The sequence below is a fragment of the Sodiomyces alcalophilus genome (assembly GCF_042370955.1).
Source record: "Sodiomyces alcalophilus JCM 7366 unplaced genomic scaffold ACRALscaffold_1, whole genome shotgun sequence".
In the NCBI taxonomy this organism is placed as follows: Eukaryota; Fungi; Ascomycota; class Sordariomycetes; order Glomerellales; family Plectosphaerellaceae; genus Sodiomyces; species Sodiomyces alcalophilus.
The window spans coordinates 5,654,796-5,678,688 of record NW_027263532.1 but is presented as its reverse complement, the minus strand read 5'-3'; the positions used below and the strand labels follow the sequence as shown (position 1 = coordinate 5,678,688).

General features: G+C 37.9%; 2 protein-coding genes, 2 non-coding genes and 3 pseudogenes across 7 annotated transcripts; 1 reads left to right on the top strand and 6 right to left on the bottom strand.

The window, feature by feature from the left end:
* Positions 1–2,612: 2,612 nt before the first annotated feature.
* On the top strand, positions 2,613–9,133 carry ACRALDRAFT_2016044 (uncharacterized protein; the record flags this gene model as incomplete). Its single annotated transcript, XM_071019825.1, has 3 exons — positions 2,613–2,695; positions 7,952–8,112; positions 9,123–9,133. The coding sequence occupies 3 exons, from the start codon at positions 2,613–2,615 to the stop codon at positions 9,131–9,133; spliced, it is 255 nt and encodes an 84-aa protein (XP_070880193.1).
* An 11,949-nt stretch (positions 9,134–21,082) lies between these two features.
* On the bottom strand, positions 21,083–21,153 carry ACRALDRAFT_t26 (annotated as a pseudogene). The gene has a single exon. The product of its transcript is annotated as a tRNA-OTHER (tRNA).
* A 47-nt stretch (positions 21,154–21,200) lies between these two features.
* ACRALDRAFT_t25 lies at positions 21,201–21,286 on the bottom strand. Its single transcript has one exon. It is a non-coding gene; the product is annotated as a tRNA-Ser (tRNA).
* Position 21,287: 1 nt separating this feature from the next.
* On the bottom strand, positions 21,288–21,358 carry ACRALDRAFT_t24 (annotated as a pseudogene). Its single transcript has one exon. The product of its transcript is annotated as a tRNA-OTHER (tRNA).
* Positions 21,359–21,419: 61 nt separating this feature from the next.
* ACRALDRAFT_1027963 (uncharacterized protein) lies at positions 21,420–21,830 on the bottom strand (the record flags this gene model as incomplete). Its single annotated transcript, XM_071014829.1, has 1 exon — positions 21,420–21,830. One exon carries the CDS (start codon positions 21,828–21,830, stop codon positions 21,420–21,422), a length of 411 nt encoding a protein of 136 aa, XP_070880192.1.
* A 1,739-nt stretch (positions 21,831–23,569) lies between these two features.
* ACRALDRAFT_t23 lies at positions 23,570–23,642 on the bottom strand. The gene has a single exon. It is a non-coding gene; the product is annotated as a tRNA-His (tRNA).
* A 168-nt stretch (positions 23,643–23,810) lies between these two features.
* ACRALDRAFT_t22 lies at positions 23,811–23,883 on the bottom strand (annotated as a pseudogene). The gene has a single exon. The product of its transcript is annotated as a tRNA-OTHER (tRNA).
* Positions 23,884–23,893: the final 10 nt, after the last annotated feature.

Sequence of the window (23,893 nt, the reverse complement as noted above, 5' to 3'; positions counted from 1 at the left end):
GAGAATAGGCTCGAAGTGTGCTATTATAAACATATCGGCTGCTTTGTCTTACGGCTTGCCTTATTGAATTATATATATCTCTAGTAGGCGGATCTAATTAATAATATCCACTAGCTCTTTTTCCGTTAATTAACGTAAATCGTCCTTTAGGGCTTTAAGACTACTATTAAAATACTCTTATTTATTAAAGATAACGTCACGTATACGAACGATCCTGTTTCTTCTAAGGCCAGGAACCTAAATACAGTAAATATTAGTTAAATCGTATCCTATAAGGTAGCCGATATAGGCCCACGGCGCTAGCTAATTTTAAAGTTTTCCTGACCTTATTAGAGCTGCTCTGGTTATAGGAAAAGCTTTATAGCTAAAGGCCCGAAGGTAGCCTAGCTACGGCTTACGTTAATAGAGGACTTCGAAAGAGGTCTTCTAGCCAAGGCGTTATTTTAGCGTTCTGTTTTATACGTAAGCGATAGATAGGACGACTTTAACCTATAGGAAATCGGGTAATCGGGAATAGATTCGTATAGCTCGTGCCTTTAGTATAATAACGGCCCTAGATCTTTCGGCACCACCGTTCTAAGCGGGGCTCTCTGCTAAAGAGGACTCTAATTAGATGCTAAAACCCTTAGCTAAACCCTGTATTTCGAGCGATTATATTAGTTTGTTATTATACGTAAAGACCTATACCTGCCGGTTAAATTAACTCTAAACCTATCGGATATATTGGTTTATAACTATATAGATATCGGAGGCCCTCTTTAACGTTATACCGTAACAGGCCACGAATCCGCTATATCGATCCGTGAAGAATATAATCCGTATATAGCCCTTAGCGGTTAGTTAGAACTCCGTGAAGTCGATCGCCTACCTCTCGCCGGCATAGCTTAGAGCTATACGGGTCCTCCGGCTAATCTAACGGCTTATCTTCGATTAGGCGTAGGTGTTACACTCCACCGTTCCTAGTCCCTTTAGTTTAACGCCCTGTGACTGCTCTTCTAGCTGCTTTATTATATTAGGGCCAGCGTGCCCTAAACGGAGATGCCATAGGTTGCTATCAGCTTAGCTGGCTGCCCTCTTAATCGGTTTTCGAATTAGTAGATTTGGGGCTAGAAGAGCAGTAGTAAGGGGGCGTTAGTAACTAGAAATAGCTTTATAACGGTTTGATTATAGTGGATACTTAGCTTATAAAGAATTAATCGATCACGGCGGCGTATATAATCGTTCAGTGGCTTCTAATCTTACTAGTAACCGTTTTAACATATCCTTTTATTAGAGACTAAGTTATAGATAAAATCTTTATAGTAGGCTACGTCTTTTAACCGGAACTTTATTAGGCCGGCCATTCCTTTTATTATAATAATAACGTCTCTATATCCTTAAATCGGCACTATTATAGTGCCGGCGATTATAACGTTACCAGGGCGGGCCGGTCTATAATCCATAAATCTACTTCTATTATAAAAAACATAAGAGGTGGCACCTAAGTCTAATATAGCGGACTGCTATAAAGGATATACGGCGGCTAAGAGGGCGGCCGCCGGGGCTTCTAGCCGGCGTGGCTCGTAACGGACGGTGTTTAACGCCTTGCCTTACCTTTTATAGACTGCATTTATAAGCTTTTCTAGCTTCGTGGACTTCTTGATTTTAAAGAAGACTTTGTTATTATTATCGGTAACGGCGGCTCTTACCGTATATAGTCACGCCTCCTCGAGGACTTTATTATTATTATCGCCGTTACCGCCGCCGCCACCGGCTTTATTATTATTATCGGTGGCTTTAATATTACCACCGACTTCGTGGCCGGCGACGGCGGTCCTTTTCTTTTTATTTCGGGACCTAATCTTCTCCACGGCGCCTTATAGGTCCCGATCCATCCTAAGGGACTTCTCTATAAGCCCCCTAATAGAGTTATTAGCTTAAAAGCCCTCCGGCGCTAACTCTAGGAATAGAATCCAGTAGCCCTATCGATCGTGGCCGCGCCGGTAGCACGCGGGGTATTCATCCTTTTAAAAAAGGGATTATCGGCGCTTAGAGCTTATACGGTTAGTTAACTTACCTTTAGGGTAGGTATTACGGCCCCGCTAGGCTCCGGACTAGTTAGCCCTCCTAGCCGGTTAAGGCCCGTTATTATTGTTACCTTTACCTAGCTTTAGGGCCAGGAAGGCTATAGTTCTATGGCTTCGAGTAGGCAGTACGTTAAGTTATTCCGCCGCCTTCTTCCTTTCCGCGATAAGGGTTATCGCCGATACTATTTTAAGGTCTAGCGTTACTTCCTTTATATTCACCTAGTTACCTAGGGCAGATCGTATAGCCTTAAGGAAATCGTTAATCTAAATCTCCCGGGGTTTATTATATATCCCGACGTTATAATAGTCCTAAAGCCGGTCCTGCTAATCGTCTAGCTAGGCAGCCACCTTCTTTAGATTAGTAGGCCGCTTATTCTTATAAAGATCGTAGTTCTTTTAGGAGTCCTTTTTGATAAATTGGGCTACGAGTAGTAGGCTGTACGTGCGGAAGAGAGGAATATCAAGCAAATAGCTGTTGAATTCGTAGATCCGTAGGATTACTGCTTGTTTCGCGAGCTTGAAGCTGCGTATATTAATATTGATATTATGTGTAAAGAACTGACTTCTGGGATTTCTTCCTGGATCCGGGGCTGGCAAAAGACCCTGGAAGATTGGGTGGCGACTGTTACGTCAACAGCCTACGCGACGGTTATCACGCCACGTTATTAGCTTAAGTAATAACCAAGATATCGTATTTACGATACCTAGTATATTTATATAATATATGTCATAAGCCAAGTATATATACACGTATAATACGTATAGTATTATAGTATAGGTTAAGCTGGTTATAGAGTAGACGTCTAGTTATATAGCTATAACCATATACTGTTTATTTTGACTTAGATATTATACTTATTATTATTACGATTATTACTTGTTATGAGTATAATATCAACAGTCCTTTATACGGGTCGCGATATAGGGTATACCGTCGGCTTACACTCCTACGTAGATCTCTTCCGGGGTTATGCCCTTTATTAGGGTCTTCTGTCTCTTCGCTACGATAGGCTCTTCTACCCACTTAAGTATACCGTTCATACCTTTCTAATAGGTCTCGTAGTCCTTACGATCTTCTTTATATCGGCGGTAGTCTTCGGTATAGGCGGCCTTGCCTATAACTGTTAGCTCGGAGATATTAGTAGGTTACCCGTTAACGTTAGCGATAGAAGCGTAGGAGGTAAATTCGGGATATATAGCTCGTTACGGCCTAGGGACTGGATCGTTAGGGCATAGGAAGTCCTAGACTCCGTTGCTACGGGCCCTAACTTTATAGAGGCGTTGCCACAGCCCCTAGTCTTCGTGGCTCGTGTAGATAGTTGTATTTAAGATTATGGTTATAGCTATAGGCAGCTCGGCGTAAATAGCTTTAATAGGTTATTAAGTAACTAAGACTCTTAATTATTATAAACAGCGTATAACTTAATTACGTAAAATAAGCGATCGATCTATTAATTTAATTAACTCTATAGAAATCTCTGATCGTAGTGCTAAATTCCTGCCCTTATTCCTGCGGCAGATCCACTCCCACTTTCGGACCCGGAACAACCCGTTCCGGACCTGCTTTAGACCAGCCTATGCGACACGTAGGGCCAAACAAACAAACAAACAACTAACCGATAATAGGCTAGCCGAAGGGAGGGTTAGGCTCGTCACAGGTCCGTATCTAGAGCTAAGGGTCCCGAGGAGACGGTTGCCGGGCCTCTAGAAGGGTCGGCAGTGGTCTAATCAGGGGAACGAATAGCTAGATAGGCAGGCGGGCCTACGGTCGGCTCTTCGGGATCGTCTAGATATCCGAAAAAGGAAGGATAATATAAATTATAATTATAATAGGTAATAGGTGACGATCGTGAAAGATCGGACAAAAAAGCTAGCTAAATATAGTGGGTCTATTCCGAAGAATAGCCGTATATAAGACCAGATCCCTAGGACCGCGTACGTAGTCACGTGATATCTAACGTCCTGACCCGGAACACGGGTCTGCCCCTCTATATTAGTAGGATCAGGAGCCGCTAAACGATTATATACGGCGCCGTGATCGATTAATCCTTCATAAGCTAAGTGCCCACTACGATTAAACCGTTATAGAGCTCTTTCTAGTCACTAACGCCCCTGCTACTACCGCTCTTTTAGGCCCTACTTTACTAATCCGAAAACCGATTAAGAGAATAGCCAGCTAAGCCGACGGTAACTTATAGCACCTTCGGCTAAGGCACGCTGGCCCTGATATAATTAAGTAACCAGAAGAGCAGTTATAGGGCGTTAAACTAAAGGGACCAGGAACGGTGGATTATCACGCCTGCGTTTAATCGAAGATCTAGCATTAGATTAGCCGGCGGACCCGAATAGCTCTAAGCTATGCCGGCGAGAGGTAGGCGATTAATTTCACGGATTTCTAACTAACCGCCGAGTGCTATATACGGATTATATTCTTTATAGATTAATATAGCGGCTTCGTCGCCTATTACGTTATAATATCGAAGAAGGCCTGTAAAATCTACGTAGTTATAAATTAATATATCCGATGGATTTAACGCTAATTTAACCGCCAGGCACGGGTCTTTAAGTATAATAACGAACTAATATAATCGCTTAAAATACAGGGCTTAACTAAGGGATTTGGTATCTAAGTAGAGTCCTCTTTAGAAGAGACCCCCGCTTAGAACGGTGGTGCCGAAAGATCTAGAGCCGTTATTATACTAAAAGCACGAGCTATACGAATTCACTCCCGATTACCTAACTTCTTATAGGTTGAAGTCGTCCTATCTGCCGCTTATGTATAAAACAGAACACCTAAGTAGCGCCTCGGTTAGAAGACCCTGTTAGAAGTCCTCTATTAACGTAAGCTATAGCTAGGCCACCTTCGGGCCTACGGTTATAAGGCTTTTCCTATAACTAGAGCGGCCCTAATAAGATCAGGAAGGCTTTAAAATCGACTAGCGCCGTGGGACTATATCGGCTATCTTATAGGATATGATATAATAAATATTTACTATATCTAGGTTCCGGCCCTTAAGAGTAATCGTATTATTCGTATATATAACGTTCTGTTTAATAAATAACAGTATTTTAGTAATAGTCTGGAAGCCCTAAAGAACGATTTACGTTAATTAACGGAAGAAGAGCTAGTGGATATTATTAATTAGATCCGCCTACTGGATATACACGTAATTAAATAAGGCGAGCTATTATCGCCTATAATATATATAATAGCATACTTCGAGCCTATTCTTTAGTCGGGTAGCGAGATTAACGAACCTCTCCTAAGGGCTACGCCTGCTGCCCTCGAGGCTCGGGGGTAGAACCGTTTATAGAGCTTGAGAGGCCGGAACGACCGTTTATACAGCCCGAGAGCCCGGAAGAGTAGGAGGAGCTTATAGAGCCTGTAAGGCCGGAGCTAGAAAAAGACTTTTCTATAGCCGCGATTAATTACTAACGCCTAAACAGTTACCTTCTAACTCCACTAGAAACCCCTTCTTAGGCAGGGCTAACAGCGGCTGCTTTTACGGGCTATATGCTTATAAAGCAGGGGGGAGCTAAATTTCGAAGCTATAATAATAACCGCGTCTAGATCTCCGCGTTTAACGTAGGAAGATATACCCTATTAGTCGGTAATTTAAATAATAAGCCGTTAACGAAGTTAAAAATTAAAAAGACACGTAAAAGACCCCGTAAGATACACCGTAAATAACTACCCGCCCCTCCGAGAAATTAATAAGACCTTAAAGGCCACCTATATAAGATCCTATCCGGATAAGCCTAAAGGGATCACCTAAAGAGTTATAAAAAGATAGGCTCGTAGATTATAGTGCCGAAGGATAGGGCGAAGGGGTATTAGGTGCTTAGTTATATATAGGTGATAACCTATAAGTTTAATAAGTACGGCTTTCTATAGAAGTATAAGGCTAGACTAGTAGTCCGCGGAGATTAATAGTATTAAGACTCGTTAAAGGATATATATACAGCCACTCTCTCTAGGCGCTCCTTTAGATCGTTAATAGCGATCGCCGCCCGCTTTAATCTATCCTTAATATAATAAGACGTCATTAACGCGTTTATGCACGGCCCTCTGCTATACGATATATATATACGGTTTCTACCCGGGACCGCGGTGCCGGGTTAATTATTATTGCTAAAGAAGGCGTTATCCTGGCTACGGGAGTCTTTATTACTATAGTAAAAGTATATTATAGAAGTGCTAAAAAGGGACGGATTTAAGATAGTGCCGTAAGAGCTCTGCTGCTTTATACGCCATGGGCTGATCCTGTTCTTCTACGTGGACGATATCGTGATCGGCTTTAAGACTTCAAGGAAGAGATAAAATAAGCTGTCGCGAGCCTCCGAAAGCACTACGCCCTATAAGGCTGGCAGCCACTATAATAGTTCCTTAGGATTAAGGTTATTCAGGACTATCCCTCGAGGAAGATATAGCTGTTATAACGCGATTATATCGTGAAGGTAGGATATCTGTTACTAACGGTATCTAACTATAAGCCTATAAGCCCTATAAAGCCGGTAGAGCTGCTGCTATACGTAGGGAAGTCCACTACTATTAAGAGCTATTAATATAAGATAGGATCCGTCTTATACGTTACAGTAATATCACGTCCCGATAACGCCTTTATAGTATCTCGATACTATAGATTTAATATAAACCTAAGCCGTTAGTATTATAAAATAGCCCACTATTTAATCCGATATCTACTAGCTATATAAACCTACGCTTTAGAACTAGGTTAAGGTGACTTTATCGAGGTGTTTACCAACGCGTCCTTCGCGGATAACTTAATTAATCGAAAGAGTAGTTAGGTATTTATAATACGCCTATTTAGAGGCATAGTAGCCTAGCGAGCTAATAAATAGGTAACGGTTATAACCTTAATAATAGAGGCGGAGCTGCTCTCGCTTATATATAGCGCGAAGGAAGGGATATTTACGAAAAGGCTATTAGAGGCGATAGGCGTGATATTTAATAATCCACGATTAAAGATACGATATAATAATAGCTAAACGATACGCTTACTAACGGCAGAGATCGCTTAATTAAATATATAATTATAGTATATAGATATAGATAATAGCTGGTTACGAGAGTTATACTAGGTTCGAAGCATTAAAGTTAGCTATATTATAAGCGCCAAAATAATCGCAGATAGATTAATAAAGGTGCTGTCTAGAGAAAAATTTATAAGCTTTAGGAAACAGGTAGGAGTGATGGATATACAGGGACGTCTCTATATAAATAAGCTAGAGGAGATCTTACTGGAGTATCTAGAAGAGCTGGAAGAGAAGTTCGATAGAAGTTACGTAGACGTTATAGAAGGGGATATATTAACAGACGAAGCCTATAAATAAGCTTAACTAAATAACTGCTAACTAGTTATTTAGTTAGGGGGGTATATTATATAGGCTAGCCTAAAGCAGACTCGGAATAGGTTATTCCGGGCCCGAAAGTAGATTAGACCTGCCGTAGGAATAAGGGCAGGATTTTAGAACTACGATCAGAGATTTCCATAGAGTTAATTAAATCAATAGATCGATCGCTTATTTTACGTAATTAAGTTATACGCTGTTTTATAACAGCTACCCCCTCCTAGCTAAGGAAAAAGCTAGGACTAAGGAGGCGTATACTAACCGCCCTAAGGAATTCGACCTTACCTAGATCGATAAAGTAAGGGCTATAGTATTAGGCGAGTAACGCGTTATTATACCGGCGAAGTAAAGACTAATATCGCTACTCCGGAAATAGCGCTAAAAAGGGCGACCCCCGCGGGATCCTATATCTCGATTACGGAGGCCGAGGAGAGGGTATATAAGAAGGAGTAGGAGAGGGCTATAGCGGCTATAAGAGAGGCGGCGAGGAGAGAAAAGAGTAATAATAGTAGTAATAATAATAATAATAATAATAATAATAATAATAATAATAATAATAATAATAATAATAATAATAATAATAATAATAATAATAATAATAATAATAATAATAATAATAATAATAATAATAATAATAATAATAATAATAATAATAATAATAATAATAATAATCGTAATAATAATAATAATAACGCTAATCGCATAGCGACTAATATTATAAAGTTTTTCTCTATAACCCCTAAAACCGCCTAAAACACCCCGATACCCTTAACCGTAAAGCCGGCCGCGCCCGCTAATAAGACGGGAGCGCTATAGAACTGCGATAAACTAATACCGGAAATAATAATAACTAAGGCTACCTAACTAGGGCTAGGCCCGCCTAAGGTCGCCTAAGCTATAATAGGTAGGATAAAGATAGATATTAGGCTAAGCCTATCCTGATAACTATATAAAAATTAGTATTCTATAATAGAATATCGCGGCGAAGGTGGACCGGATATAGTAGGCGCTTTATAACTGCCGCGGGTATAATATAATAACGATTATAGAACTAAGACTAAATCAGAGAGGGAGGCTATCCTACCTAAAAAGATACGATTATAGGATAATTTAAGGAGGAGGGAGAGCCCTCCTCTATATATATAAAAAACTCGAACCCGCTATATGGATATAGCGGGCTAGAGATAATTAGGCCTAAGTAACGCTAGGAAAAGGGGCCTAGAAAACGAATATATAGGTAATTTACTCTATAATCCAAAAAGACACGGGATAGAATACTCTAATGCACTAGGTAATAGCGGAACCGCTATAGGGACGTATTATCCGAGTACCGGTATTTATACGCCCCCTATTCGGTATTTTCTGTCCACCTAACCCTAAATAAGAAGGTAACGCGAGCGCGTGCATAAGCAAGATCTTGGCTGTAAATGTTACGTACCTGTATATATTAGAGTAGGTAATCAGGATTACGTGATGTGTAATAAGGTCACGTGACTAGGATAAGGATTACGTGGTGTGTGTGATAAGGTCACGTAACTAGGGTATTAGGATTACGTGGTGTATAATAAGGTACCTAGCGTAAGGATATTATGTATTCTTAATACCTTAGGGTTAATGAATATAGAGGCAGAAACAGTAGTGATTTAGTGGCTTAAGATATCTGTTTTGATTGCAGACATTAAGGCTTGTCGTGAGGTGCAGGTATAGTGAGTCAGGACAAGTGACGAGTAAGGCCCACTTTTTAGATGTAGTAATATAACCCGGGTTAAAAACACCTTAAGTTCGAATATATATAACTTTACGAAAAGTACTTTAAAAGCTTAGGAAAAATTCAGAATAGATAGAGCAGAAGTAGTAGAGTGGAAATATCTAGTTATATCTTTCTAATACTTTGTGTACTATCCCCTAGCCTCGATATAAGTAGTAAGCCTCCGCGGCATTAATAGTATTAAGTCCTCTAGAAGCTCGTCTTTAAAATCGTCCCACACTTCGATCACGGCCCGGCAAAGCAGATTATACGACGTATCGTTGCTCTTTATATCCGAGAGTTCCGGATACTTTAAATAGATCCGTTCCTTTAGTAGTTTCTATAGATTTTCGATAGGGTTTAGATTAGGCGAATACGGCGGCTAGTCTAGCAAAATAACCCTATTCTTTTTAACCTAGGGACGTAACTAATCTTAAACGACGCGCGCTGTGTGCGTAGAGGCGTTATCTTAAACGAATACGCTATCCGGCTAGTATATCGTAGGCAGGTGCTCTTCGAGGGTATTACGAATAACGGCGCCGGTAACGCCGCCGCGCGCCGAATTTAGGTCCCCTAGAAGGGGGACTAAAGATATACGATAATAATACGCAAAAGCACCCTAGAATATCTGTCTACGGCGCGTTGGCTTGCCCCGAGGCTGGACTATATCCTTTAAAAGTCTTTTTCCCTATAAAACTGTTAGTAAAGGTATAATATAACAATAAATATAACTTACACGGCGGCAGAAAACCTATTTCTGCCTATCCCCTTCGCCGCGCGAGACTATAGTCTTATCTAAAAAGATAACCTGTTTCTACCACGATAGGGGCTTCGAGGCGTACTTGATTGACTACTCTAAACGCCTGCGCGCGTGTGATTCAGCTAGTTTTGGCCGGCGTAGCGCGCGAAGGTATAGAACACCCTCCTCTTTCAGGTATTTTAATAGAGTGGATCTAGAATAAGATAGCGCGCACCCAGTAATTAACTAACTAGGTAGAACGAAAGGGTCGATAGTAATTAACCGTAGGATACGTCTTTTTTTATAAACCTTTATCACGGGGGGGCGGCCGGAGCGTTTGTTTGACTGGGCTAAAGTCTATTACTAATAGCGGTGCGCGATACCCTATACTAACCCGGGGGATACGTCGAATTTAATCGCGATTACCTTCTGACTAAGGCCGTCGCGATAGGCCTGCGTAATCAGGGTCCGTTTATAAGGCGAATGCTTAATGCGCGTTGTAATTAGGGGTATTTTCTGATTTTTAATGAATTTTTAAAGTTAAAGGGTTAATAGTGTTAAAAATAATAAGACGCGTAGGTACGCGTTAGTGGTATTATTTACTCGTTACTTGCTAAGACCCACTATACGCAGCATATACGGCTAAGATCTTGCTTATGCACGCGGTCGCGTAACCTTCTAAAAATAGATTAAGTGGACAACAAATAGTGAACCGGGGGCGTATAAATACCGGTACTCGTATTATCCTTATTAGGGACTTTAACCTTAAGCACTTATTTTAGGACGGCTATAATAAATATAATCGATAATCTAAAAAGCTACTCGTTATAGTATACAGATAATGCCTTAACTTAATAACGCTAAAGGGGTACCTAACCCGTATAATAATAGACCCGGGATAGTGATATAGTATACTCGACCTAACTTAGATTACCGGGGATATATAATACGATTATAAGGGTAATAACTATAACTTTACTGGATCCGATTATATCGTATAGGCGGTATTAGTCTATATAAAGCGAATATAGTAGGGGCGAACGGAAACCCTAGGATAATAGTAAAGGAAAATAGACCCTATTAAGGTCCGAGCTAAGGCGGCTAAGATATATATTAACTTGATTAAACTAAACTTAACGGAGATCGAATAAACGACCTAGTAATTAACCCAGGACCTTTATAATATCGCTAACGCTATAGTACCGTATAAAAAACTATTATACTTATAACGCCTATTACTATAATAGAACCCCGAGATCGCTATAGCGAATAAAGAGGTTACGCGCCTAACCCGTAGGCTCTATATAAGGCGGTTATAGGGGAGGTAGCGGGACCTCTAGAAAGTAACTGACGAAAGAGACTATCTTATTAGGAGGGAGAAATATAGATACTAGTATAGTATAGTTAATTAGATAGCGCTAGACTATAAAACCCTTTAGTTACTCTAGAAATAGGTATAAATAGCCGTATACGAATAGCCTAAGCCTCCTTTTATCCCGGCCCTCTACTATAACAGGGCTAGACTATTAGTATATATATATTTGGAGAAGGCAGATATCCTAGCCTAGAAATTCTTCCCGGCACCGAATACTATAAACCCTAGACCCTTAGGCACCGCGGCGTACCTAAGAACTATACGCATCGAAGACTTAGTAACGGAAAAAGATATTAAGTATATTATATAACATACCGCTAAGTACAAGGCGCCCGGGGAGGACGGCCTACCTAATAAATTCCTATAGGCCTACGGCCCTCTGCTCTAAAAGCGTTTTACCTAAATCTACTCCGCCTACCTTAGGGCTTTATATTTCCCGCGGCGGTTTTATAGCGTAGATATCATAGTCTTTAAGAAACCTAGGAAACTATAAGAGGTATACTATATAGTGTCCGGATAGCGGCTAATCTCGCTCCTTAGCTCTATAAGAAAAATCCTCGAGAAGACCCTAGCCGAACGCGTTATAGCCGCTATAAACAACCACTGGTTACTCCCCCCCGGCTAGATAAGGAACCGTAAAATTAGGAATATAATAATTACTATAAGAGTAATAGTAAAAGGAATCCGGACGGCGTAGGACTATAACGGTATAGTAGCGATACTTAAGCTCGATATTTAGGGAGCCTTTAATACAGTCCTATACCCCTGCCTAGTAAAAGTGATTAATGCCCTAGGCTTCCCGGCTTAGTCTATATTAACTCCGAACCCACCTAAGCAAAAGGAAAGCGCGGCTACGCTTTAATAGCGCGATAGGGTCGTATACTAAAATAAGAGCCGGGGTCCCCTAAGGATTACCCTTATTATTTATCCTCTTTATTATATATATCGGCACCCTTTATTAGGAATACTATAGAGTAGCTAGAATAGCTATAATAGGCTTCGTAGATAATATAAATATTATCGTATTCGGATATAATACTATAACTATCGCGGCACGGCTATAACACGCCTATAAAATATATAAAGACTAGTTAGAGATAAGCGGGCTACGCTTCGAGGCTATAAAATATAAGCTTATATATTTTACGCGAGCCAGGGAGCCGGAGGCGCTTAATATCTATATTAAAGGCATCTAGGTACTATAAAAAAGAGACCGCCTTATTTAAGGTAATCCTTAACTATAAACTATTATTCCGTGTCACGGGTTAACCCCTCGAATATATAGTTCCGGCATAAGGCCGGAACCGCTAATCAGCGCGCAGGTCTAACGCTTAGACCTCGCGCTGCCCTTGCCGCGGATTCGTATAAACCTAGTAAACCCTATACTCCTCTATAGACCTTTTTCTATTCCTTTCCTTAATTCTAGCTAATATAATTATTCGGCCTTATTTAGTACGATTAACCTATAACTAGCCGCTTATATAGCTAGAATTTAGCGAACCCTACGCGCTATATTAGTATAGACTTAGATATAAACGCGCTGTTAGGTAGCGGCGGTCCTATAAACCCCGCTAAGCTAGCTAAGTAGACGGATAAAAGGACTACCGAAGCTATTAATACGATACTTAGTCTATTATAAGAATAGATAGCTTAATAATAAAAGCTACTCTAATAACTTACGAATAGTCTCGCGAACGCCTAGGCCCCATAGTAACCTACCCCTAACCTCGCGCCTCCCTCGGAGGGAGCCCCTACGAATATACCTATAGAGTTAGTGGTAGGCCCTCCTACCCCGGCGACCTCTACTCCCCCCTAAATCGAAGTCCTATAGGAACTATATTAGGAACTATATCCGCTATATACTAAGCCTTTACTATACCCCGCGAGGTTTAGTAAAAGGCGAATAGAGTACGCTACCTAGTCGTAGTAGATACGCGATAAGCTCCTATTAGATAAACACTTATTTAATAACCGAGCCGAAATATAGTACTATATTAACTTATACTTAAAAGGGAGTCCTTAGTAAGTGGTATTAGCCTTTTACGCCGCCGGGGGGCCGGGAGGCACCCGCGACCCAGAATTATTCCTTACCTACCTAGACCGTATATATAAGGACCAGAATAAATAGCCTCGCGCGGCCTTCGCGCTATATTCTCTTAGATAGCGTAAGGAATAAACCTTTACGTAGTTCCTATTAAAATTTAAGAAATAGATCGCCTAAGTAGGTAGTAGCGAGTAGGTAGACTCGGCGAAGATCACTTTCCTTACGGGAGCCCTAAGCTAGAAGCTATATAGCGCCTTAGTTACTACGAAGTTACCCTATAACTATCTAAGCTGGGTTACCGAGGTCTAGAGTATTACCTAGAAGCTAGAAGGCCTATGCCTAACTAGCCGGAATACTTATATACCGAGTCTAACCCGGAACTAAAAGACTAACGCTAATAAAGACGTTATAATAGGCGGAATTAATTAGGTCCGGCCCGACACGACTATAGACTAACCTCGTGATAACCGGGAGTGCTAGGGGTATAGGAAAAAGGGATATATCCGTATAAACTATAAGTCCTGGGATAAGGGCTCGAAGGCTAAAGGCGCCCGCGTAATAAAGGTTTAGGCCAGGGATAGCGATATCGCTATAAGTTCGGATAATTCGGATAATAAATAGACGGGAAACGAATAGCTTTAACGTAAAAACGGGTATTAAAGCCGATACCCGCTTTATAGTAGGAGTAGGAGGCGTTTAAATACCTGGCTAGCAGCCACTTAGCCCTAATATTAATATAAGTAAATAAAAGATATATATATACTTTTATAGATACGGGATATAACTGCTATACTGCTATAAATAAACGCTTTAGTTAAAGACTTTAGTCACCGTTAGTCGATAAGAGAGAACGACTACTAAAAGGATTCTTAGATATATCTAAGCCCGCTATTAGCGCCGGGATCGCCGCGTTTAAGCTTAATATTAGCGGCTATATATAACGAGTCTTCGCCTATATAGTAGAAGGACTAGATTAGGATATATTCTTAGGGAAGCCGTGGCTAAAATATAACGATATTATATATTACGCGAAGAATCGTAGGTTATACTATAGAGTCGCCGATATTAACCTATAACTCATAGGCGAAAAAGAACTAGCCGATATATAAGCTATCCGCGAGGTAAGGCTAGTCTCGGGATCGGTGTTTACGGCCACGATTCGATAAATAAGAAGGGAGTTAAAGGGAAAAGAAAGAGACGAGTTTAACGCCTTAATCCGTGCCGTTAGTATATAGGATATCGATAAGGCCCTCTATAAAAAAGAACTAGTAGACCCTTAGGATTACGTCCCTACGAATATACTATAGGAGTTCGGTGACCTCTTTACGCCTAATAAGGCTAACGACTTACCCCCCTACTGACTAGGCGTCGACTATAAAATCACCTTAAAACAAGGTCCTAATAGACTTAAGCCGACCCTGCTATAGGGGCCCCTTTATAGTATATTAAGGGAGGAGTTATTAGTGCTCCGGAAGACGCTTAACGACCTAATAAATAAGGGATTTATATAAGCTAGTAGCTTAGCGGCGGCTATGCTAGTCCTATTCATAAAGAAGCTAGGGGACGGGTTACGCTTTTATTATAACTATAAAGCCTTAAACATAATTACCTAGCAAAATCGCTACCCCCTCCCTCTAATTACTAAGACCCTATATTACCTAGCTAGCGCTAAGTGGTTTATAAAGCTTAATATAATCGCTGCCTTTTATAAGATCTATATAGCTCCCGGATATAAGAGTAAAATAGCCTTTAGGACACGCTTCGGTCTCTTTAAGTAGTTAATATACCCCTTCGGACTAAGCGGCGCGCCCGCCACCTTTTAACGCTATATTAACCAGATATTATAGGAGTTCCTTAACGACTTTATTATAGCTTATATTAACGACGTCCTGATCTACTCGAGTAAATCTTATAAGGACCATAAAGCGAAGGTCCGACTAGTGCTACGCAGGCTTATAGACGCCGGTCTAAACCTAGACCCGGCTAAGTATAAGTTTAGCGTGACGACGGTAAAATACCTAGGCTTTATTATTATAGTAAATAAGGGAGTGTTTTATAACCCCGAGAAGTTAAAAGCTATCGACTAAGAGGCTCCTACCTCTATAAAGGGAGTATAAAGCTTCTTAGGGTTCGCGAACTATTACCGAATATTTATTTACGACTTTATAGGTATCATAGCCCCCCTCTTAGCACTAACAAAAAGGGACCGGCTCTTTAGGTAGGGGGCCAAAGAAGACGCCGCCTTTAAGGAGCTAAAACGACTTTTTTAGATAAAACCCGTTCTATAATTATAGAACCTAGATCGTAAGACTATATTAGAGACCGACTATTTAGGTTATATATTAGGTAGTATCCTATCCTAGGTAGATAAGCAGGGATATCGCTATATAGTCGTATATTACTCGCGTAAGCTTACCCCGGCGGAGTATAACTACCCTATTTATAATAAGGAGATATTAGCGATTATAAGCTATATACTCGCCTAGAAGGCAGAACTAACTAGCTATAAATAATTTATAATACTATCGGACTATAAGGCTCTCGAGTACTTTATAACTAAACGGTCCCTTACCGAAAAGCAAAGCCGCTAGGCCGGCGAATTAGCCTACTTTAACTTTATACTAGAGTACCGGCAAGGTACTAAGAACTTCGCGGCGGATACGCTCTCCTGTTATAAACAGGACGCCCCGAAGGATAGCTTAGATAACCGGGAATAAGGGCAGGTAATTTAACTAATACCTAACTCCGCGATCCCTAAAATAATCCCTAAGCGGATTATACGGAGGACGATATCCGTTAAGCGTATATTCGAAGTAAACAAAAACCTTTAACGATTTTAGGATAAAACTATAGTGACTAACCCTTAGTACTAAGGGGTCCTTGCCGCGATTACTATAAGAGCTTATAGCTTCGACCTATCCCTTAGACTATAACTATAGATCGCGGAATACTCTCTTAATCTCGTAGGATATATAACCTTCCGGGATCGTCTTTAGGTTCCGAGCTCTAAAGAAGACTCGCCACTAAGAGGGCGCTTAGTATAGGCGATCCACGACTTTACTATTAGCGGTTACCCGGGTAAGAAGAATCTAATCGCTATAATAGCCTAATAATTTTTCTAGCCTAGTATAAATAAGGATATATAGAAGTTTATCAGTAATTATAACCCTTATAACGGAGGTAACTAATAGCGGAACGCGAAGCGCGGACTATTAAAACCACTGTCTATACTAAAGCGAATCTATAGCCACCTCGCGATAGACTTTATAACGGACCTACCACCTACTAGTAAGAGTAGGGCGCGTTTTCTATAGGTAATCGCGGACCGGCTAATAAAGTTAGTAATATTAAAAGCTATAGAAATAATAAAAGCAGAAGCCTATATAGAACGCTTCCTAACCTGCTATTTTAGGTTCTATGGTATACCTCTCTTAATCGTTAGCGACTAAGGCTTAAATTAGACTAGGAGGTTCTAGCGATACTTCTATAAGCTTATAAGGATTAAGTAGCGACTTAGCACGGCTTACTACCCTTAAACCGATAAGGGGCCTGAAAGGCTAAACTAAGATATCTAGGCCTACCTCCGCGCCTTTATATACTATTCCTAGAATAACTAGGGTCGCCTATTACCCGCCGCGTAGTTATCTCTTAATAGCAGGAATAGCTTAATAACTTAGCTAAGTCCCTTTTTCCTAGAACACGGGTTTTATATTGATCCTATATAAATCCATAACCGCTTACCCGTATACCCGAAAGAAGCCGCCGCTTATAACCTACTAAGTCGCTTATAGGGGGCTATAGAATTCGTATAAGCAGCTATAGCTTCGAAGTAACTTTAGGATAAGGAAACCGCGAATAGGCGGCGACTCCTGGTAAAGCGCTTCGAAGTAGGAGACCTTACCTAGCTATCTATAGCTAGCTACTCTACGCCTAGACCTTTAAAGAAGCTAAGCTGGTTATACTAAAAGTATAAGGTAATAAAACTGATTAATTCCTATATTATCGAATTAAATATGCCCTCGGGGATATATCCCCGCTTCCACGTCGATATCTTGAAGCGAGCTAGCCGTAACCCCCTCCCTAGGTAAGTCGTAACCGATCCTTAACCTAAACCGATTAGGGACGCCCTTTATAGTAATACAGAGTAGGAGGTTGAAAGTATCCTATACGCACGGAATAAATGGCAAGGTCCCGGCGTATAATAAAAGGTATTAGTATAATAGGCGGGATACGCAGAACCTACTTAGGAACCGCTAGATACCGTATAAAATACTAAAGCGTTAGACGATTTCGAAGCGGAATATAGCCCCGCGGGTAAGAATAATAGGCCTCTATAAGATTATATTATAAAGAATACGCGAAGATAAAGAGACCCTAAAAAGAGGGAAGTATAACCTATAATCGTAAGTTAATTAAGCGGGGGGAATTTACCGGCCCCCTTACCGGTTTCTAAGGAGATGGATAGTGCCTCCGTAAATGACTTTAATTAGTGATATTACCGCCCGGACCCTCCTAGCTATTATTCTTACTATTACCGGTAATAGGACCGCTACCTCCTTAGAGGGCGGCGAGGATACCCTTTAGAAGGCGCGTTATCGCTACGCCTTATAAGCGAACCTCGCGGTAAAGGGCCGTTACCTCGCGGCGGAGACCCTAGTTATTATTAACGGAGGCGGGGGCGGAGTTAGCGGCGGTGATAGCTAGGGCTGCCTCGGATAAAGAGGCGTAGTAGTTGCTACGAGCTAATTTATAGGCCTTGCGGAGCTAGGCTAGAGTTAGTAGCGACCTAGAAAAGGATATAAAAAAAAGGAAAAGGGGATACGAATATCGTTATTATTAGGGTTATCGCGTATAGCGCGACCCGCGTCGGCCAGGGGCTTAATAAATAGGATAGCGGCTACGGGGAGCTAGGAAGGTTAGTTATAATAACCTCGCTTATAAATCGTAGGAAACTTATAGGGCGGTATATATAGGATCCTATAGTATATGCGTAGTATTTAGGCTTATTATAGGCCGCGCTAGGCCCGGATTAGCTATAGTATATCTAGTTAAATTTTTATTTAACGCTGGCTATATAATCGGTATAAGGGTGTTACGGGTTAACCCTATAGAGATAATCCGGTAAAGCATCGGATCTTCCGACTAATCACATCGCGCGTTTAGTGGGTCGCCGCGATATTATATTTAAGTTATAAGCGCCTATAGAGATTTCTCCTTTTCCTCCTTTTCTCCTTAGCTTTAAATAATTTAATTATTCGGCCTTACTCTATAAAAAACTTATAACTAGCCGCGTATATATCTAAAGCTTAGCGAAACCTATACGCTGCGCTAATAGAGATGGATTACTAGTTTAATCTACCTCCCGGCGCTCCGTCACGCCTAGCGGGCGAGTCGCCTAAGGCTACGGAGTGGAGGAGGGAGATTATTAACCCTTTATAGACTTAGGTCGCTACCTTAACTACCTAGATCCAAGAATAACAGAACGCTATTAATTAACTACTATAAGCGATACAGAACTAATAACGTATAGCCACGCCGCGTTTAGCCACTCCTTTAGAAGAGGTTATATAAGGTTCCTAAACGCCCGCCCCTACGCCTACGCCTAAACCGATACCTATTTCGAACTTACGAACTAAGGCACTCCTCGCACTATAGAAGTTTAACGGTAAACGCTTAGAGTATATAAGCTAGTTATCCGAGATATATAAGAAACTACTATTAGATTAATACCTTTTCTAGAGCCCTCGCCAGAAGTGGTACTTTATTAACGCTTACCTAGATAAAGCCCCTCGCCGCGTCGTCGCCTCCTTTTAGGCGGCGGGCGGAACCGATAGTTATTATAACCCCGAAGACTTTCTTAATTACCTTAATTATATATATAAGGATACTAACGAATAACCTTATATAGCTAATACCCTATAAATATTATAATAACGCGAAGATTAAGTGTTTAGTAGCTTTATACCCGGTTTTAAACGATACTTAGCTATCGCGGGCGGAGGTTAATAGGATAATACGGTGAAGATTATATTCTTAGAGGGAGCTCTTAGTAGTCGCCTCCGTGCCGGCCTTATTACCGCGAAACTTCCGAATAACTACTATGCTTAGGTAGTAGAAGTATAGAGTATCGCTTAGAGACTCGAAGCCCTCGCTATAAGGCTATATTTCGGTTAAATACCCCGTAATAGTAATAATAATAATAATCACATTCACGACTATAATAGCGACGTAAAGATAGGAGGGGTTAATCGAGTATAGACTAAGAGAAAAGAGATAAGAGAGTGCTATAACTACGGGAAGAAGGGATACCTTGCTAGGAAATACCGCTTAAAGAAGAAGGACGCCGAAGATTAGAAGGAAGGCCGTGTGGCTAAGGTCTTAGTAGCCTTAGATAATAAGATAACCTATATAGGAGTTACGGATAATAATAAAGATTCGGAAAAAGAATAGCTCTAGTACGAAATCGGGAACTAAAGCCTATTATAAAGGAATAAAGAGATTAAAAAGAGTTTATATCGTAGTCGTGTAGTAGTTATTTAGCTCTTATATAAGCGCGGATTAATGTCAAAACGTATTCTAGGGAATGAAGCTCTTACTCATATGAATATAAATACAAAAAGAGAGCTTTTTAATCCTATAACAATACCAGATAAAAGACCACTATCCGCAAAACTTATAAATAAGTTTCTTATATTATAATATTCTGAAGACATTACTCATTTAATATCAAAAATATAAGCTCATATATTATTGATTAAATTAAATCAGTATATTAAATCAAATCCTGTTAAGTATCCACCTAAGAATAAAATACTAGTTAAGATACATATTAATAAAATACTTCTATATTCAGCTAAGAAAAAGAATACAAATATTACCGCTGCGTGTTCTGTTATAAACCCACTAACTAATTCTGACTCAGCTTTAGCTAAATCAAACGGAGCTCTATTTGTTTTAGCTACAGAACCTATAAAGAATATTATAAATACAGGGAAGATAGGTAATAATAATCATACTGCTTTTTGAGCTTGTATATTTATATTTAAATTAAGACTACTTGTAATCATTATTATTAATAATATAGCAGCACTTAATATAAGTTTATAACTAATTAATTGAGCTGTACTTCTAAGAGAACCTAAAAAAGCATATTTACTATTAGCACTTTATCCTGCTAATAATATACCGTAAGTAGCTAAAGCAGATATAGCTAACATATATAATATACCTAATTCTATATTATTTAAAACTAAACCAGGTCTATAAGGTATTATTCTATAACCTAATAATGCAAAAATTAAAGTAATTACAGGACCTAAAAAGAATAATATAGTATTAGCTTGCGTAGGTGCTATATATTCTTTTAATATTAATTTTAATGCATCAGCAAAAGCTTGAAGTAATCCATAATACCCTACAGCATTAGGACCTAATCTTCTTTGTATACTTGCCATAGTTTTTTTTCTGCTACTGTTATAAAAGCTATTGATAATAAAGCAGGTAATATTAATAATACTACTTCTAGTATTGATGTTAAAGTTAATGTATAGTATATTTTTTTTTTATAAATATTATGTTTTTAAGTATAATTACTTTATATTAAAGTAAGTATTAAAGATAAGTTTACTTTATATTAATATAAAACTTTATATAAAAGTATTTTTATATTAAAATAAGATCCTAATATTAGGCAAACAAATTATTATTTAAAAATAATAAATTAGAATTTATTATTTCAAGTCTTATTTTAGATTCGAACTAAAATTAGAATATTAGAAGTATTCTGTTCTGCTATTGAACTAATAAGACGATTTTTTATTTAAAGATTCTAGTCTAAATATATATTTATATAATTACAGAGAATATGGGATTCGAACCTATGAAGAAATAAATTCTTAGTAAAACTCAAAGCTACCGCCTTAAACCACTCGGCCAATTCTCTTTAATTCTTTTAAGAATCGAACTTGAATGTCATTCTTATTAAAAATGCACTTTACCATTAAGTTAAAGAATCTGAAAAATTAATAATAATTATTATTAATTTAGGTTAGCTAAATTTATTTATAATTACGAATTTAATTTTCTGAGAAAGTATCTAAATAAGTATTAGATTTCTTTAAATTTGTAAGAGATTGTCTACTTTCTATTTTTAAAGCATTTTTACTTAATTTAAAAACAAACCCTATTGTAATTATAATAGTGAAAATTAATACTATAGCTAAACCGTAAATACTATTATCGTATTCACTAACACTATAAGGGAATATAGATATTATTTCTAAATCTAATAATAAATAAACTAAACTAAAAATGAAAAATTTTATACTAAACTGTGTTCTATTTTGACCTAAGAAACTGTGGAATCCATATTTAAATATACTATATTTTTCTTGATAAGGATTATAAGGTGCTAAAGCAAAATTAAGAACTAAAAACAGCATAGCTATTATTAAAACTAATACAATGAAAAAAGTCATACTACTCATTTAATAATTAAATAATATATGTACTAATATGGTACCCATACTTAATCATTCTTTATTTATGAATATAAATAATAATATTATTAAAGTAATAACCGAAATAGTAAAAGCTATAGGGCTAGATAAAACAATATTATTATGTTTAATATAAACTTCTTTAGAACCAGGTTCAATTTTTACAGGAATAGTTAGATTTTCTAATAAAGGATTAACTTTATAAGTAGGTGAATAGAAGAAAATTTCTTTTACTAATGTTAAATAATAAACTCCACCTATTATACTAGTTAAAATAGCTACTATTATTATAAATATATATCCTTTATCTAAAGCAGCACTTAATACCATCTGTTTACCGAAAAACCCTATAAGAGGAGGTATTCCCATAAATGAGAAGATTGTTATAGCTAAACTTAAAGATAATAAAGGATTTATATAAAAATATCCTTTTAATTGATTAATTAACTGTATAGGAGAATTATTTTTATCTAAAAGTTCTTTATGTTCTTTATTATTACTTATATAACGATAGAAAGAAAATCCTATTGCTATTAAGATAATAAAGGTATTAAGATTACTAATAGTATATTGTGTTAAATAAAATATAAAAGCTTGAGTAGATTTAATACTAGATATACCTAAAGCTAATAACATATAACCTACATGAGAAATAGTACTATAAGCAAATAATCTTTTTATTCTAAATTGTGTTAAACCTACAACTGTTCCTATAATAAGTGAAAATAAAGAACTAACTATTAAACCAAAAGTTCAATTTAAATCTGAAAAACTATTACTTGTATAATAGATTAATTCTAGTAAAAATATTAGTATAGATATTTTAGCTATTATAGCTACAAATATTGTTACAATAGTAGGTATAGCATCATAAACATCAGGAGATCAGAAATGGAATGGAGCTGCACTAACTTTAAATAAGAACCCTACACTAAAAATTAATAAAGAAAAATTTATGTAATAAGGTTTATATCAGTCAGTCATATCACTATAATCACTTATACTATTTATTAAATATAATCCATCTAAACTAGTAGTACCTGAATTTGCATATAATAAACTAGTACCTAATAAAATAAAACATAAACTTAATCCCCCTAATAAGAAATAAATTAAACCTCCTGTTGTAGAAAACTCAGAATTTCTATATATTGTACTTAATATATATAGACCATAACTTTATAATTCTATTAAAAGGAATATAGATATTAAATCATTAGTTGATATTAAAAATACAGCACCTAAATTAATAAATAATATAATTAAAGGATATTCTATAATTTTTAAATGTTCTCCCATTTTATTAATTATTAGAGTTCTATAATAAACTAATTTATAATTTATTAAATCAATTAAAGATAAATATTTAGGTATTCAAACTTTTCTTGGATGAAAACTTGTTAATTGTAAAATTAATATACTAATAAAAAAAATAAATATATAAAATATTTGTGTAATATTAGTTATATAAAGTAAACCTCTATGTAACCCTATACCTTTACTTATAATAGATAAACTTAATGCATCTTATAAAATACAATAAATTAAAGCTATAATAGCTACTCTATTAAAAAGTATTGATACGTCTCGTCTTAAAGTGACGGCATTGGAAAGTAATATAAACAATATTGAAAATACTATCATTTTAAACCAGGAGAGAAATTCGAATTCTTATTTTTAACGCATGAAATTAAAGTTTTAACCACTTAAACTATCCGGGTTTATAGGGTGAACACCCTGATTCGAACAGGGAATATACTGTGCCATAAACAGTCGATCTACCGATTAAACTATATCCACCTTAATGTTTATGTTGAAGTGATTCGAACACTTATCGGTAAATATCAAAAATTTATGACTTGCCTATTAGTCTATAACATAATTAAAGTGAATCCGACTTGAACGGATAAGATACTAAATCAAATAGGCCTAAACTATTCATGTCTACCAAATTCCATTATCACTTTATGCTCGTGGTAAGACTCGAACTTATAACCCAAATAGCTTTAATATTTTGCTTAACCAATTGAGCTTTATAAGCTAAGAATTAG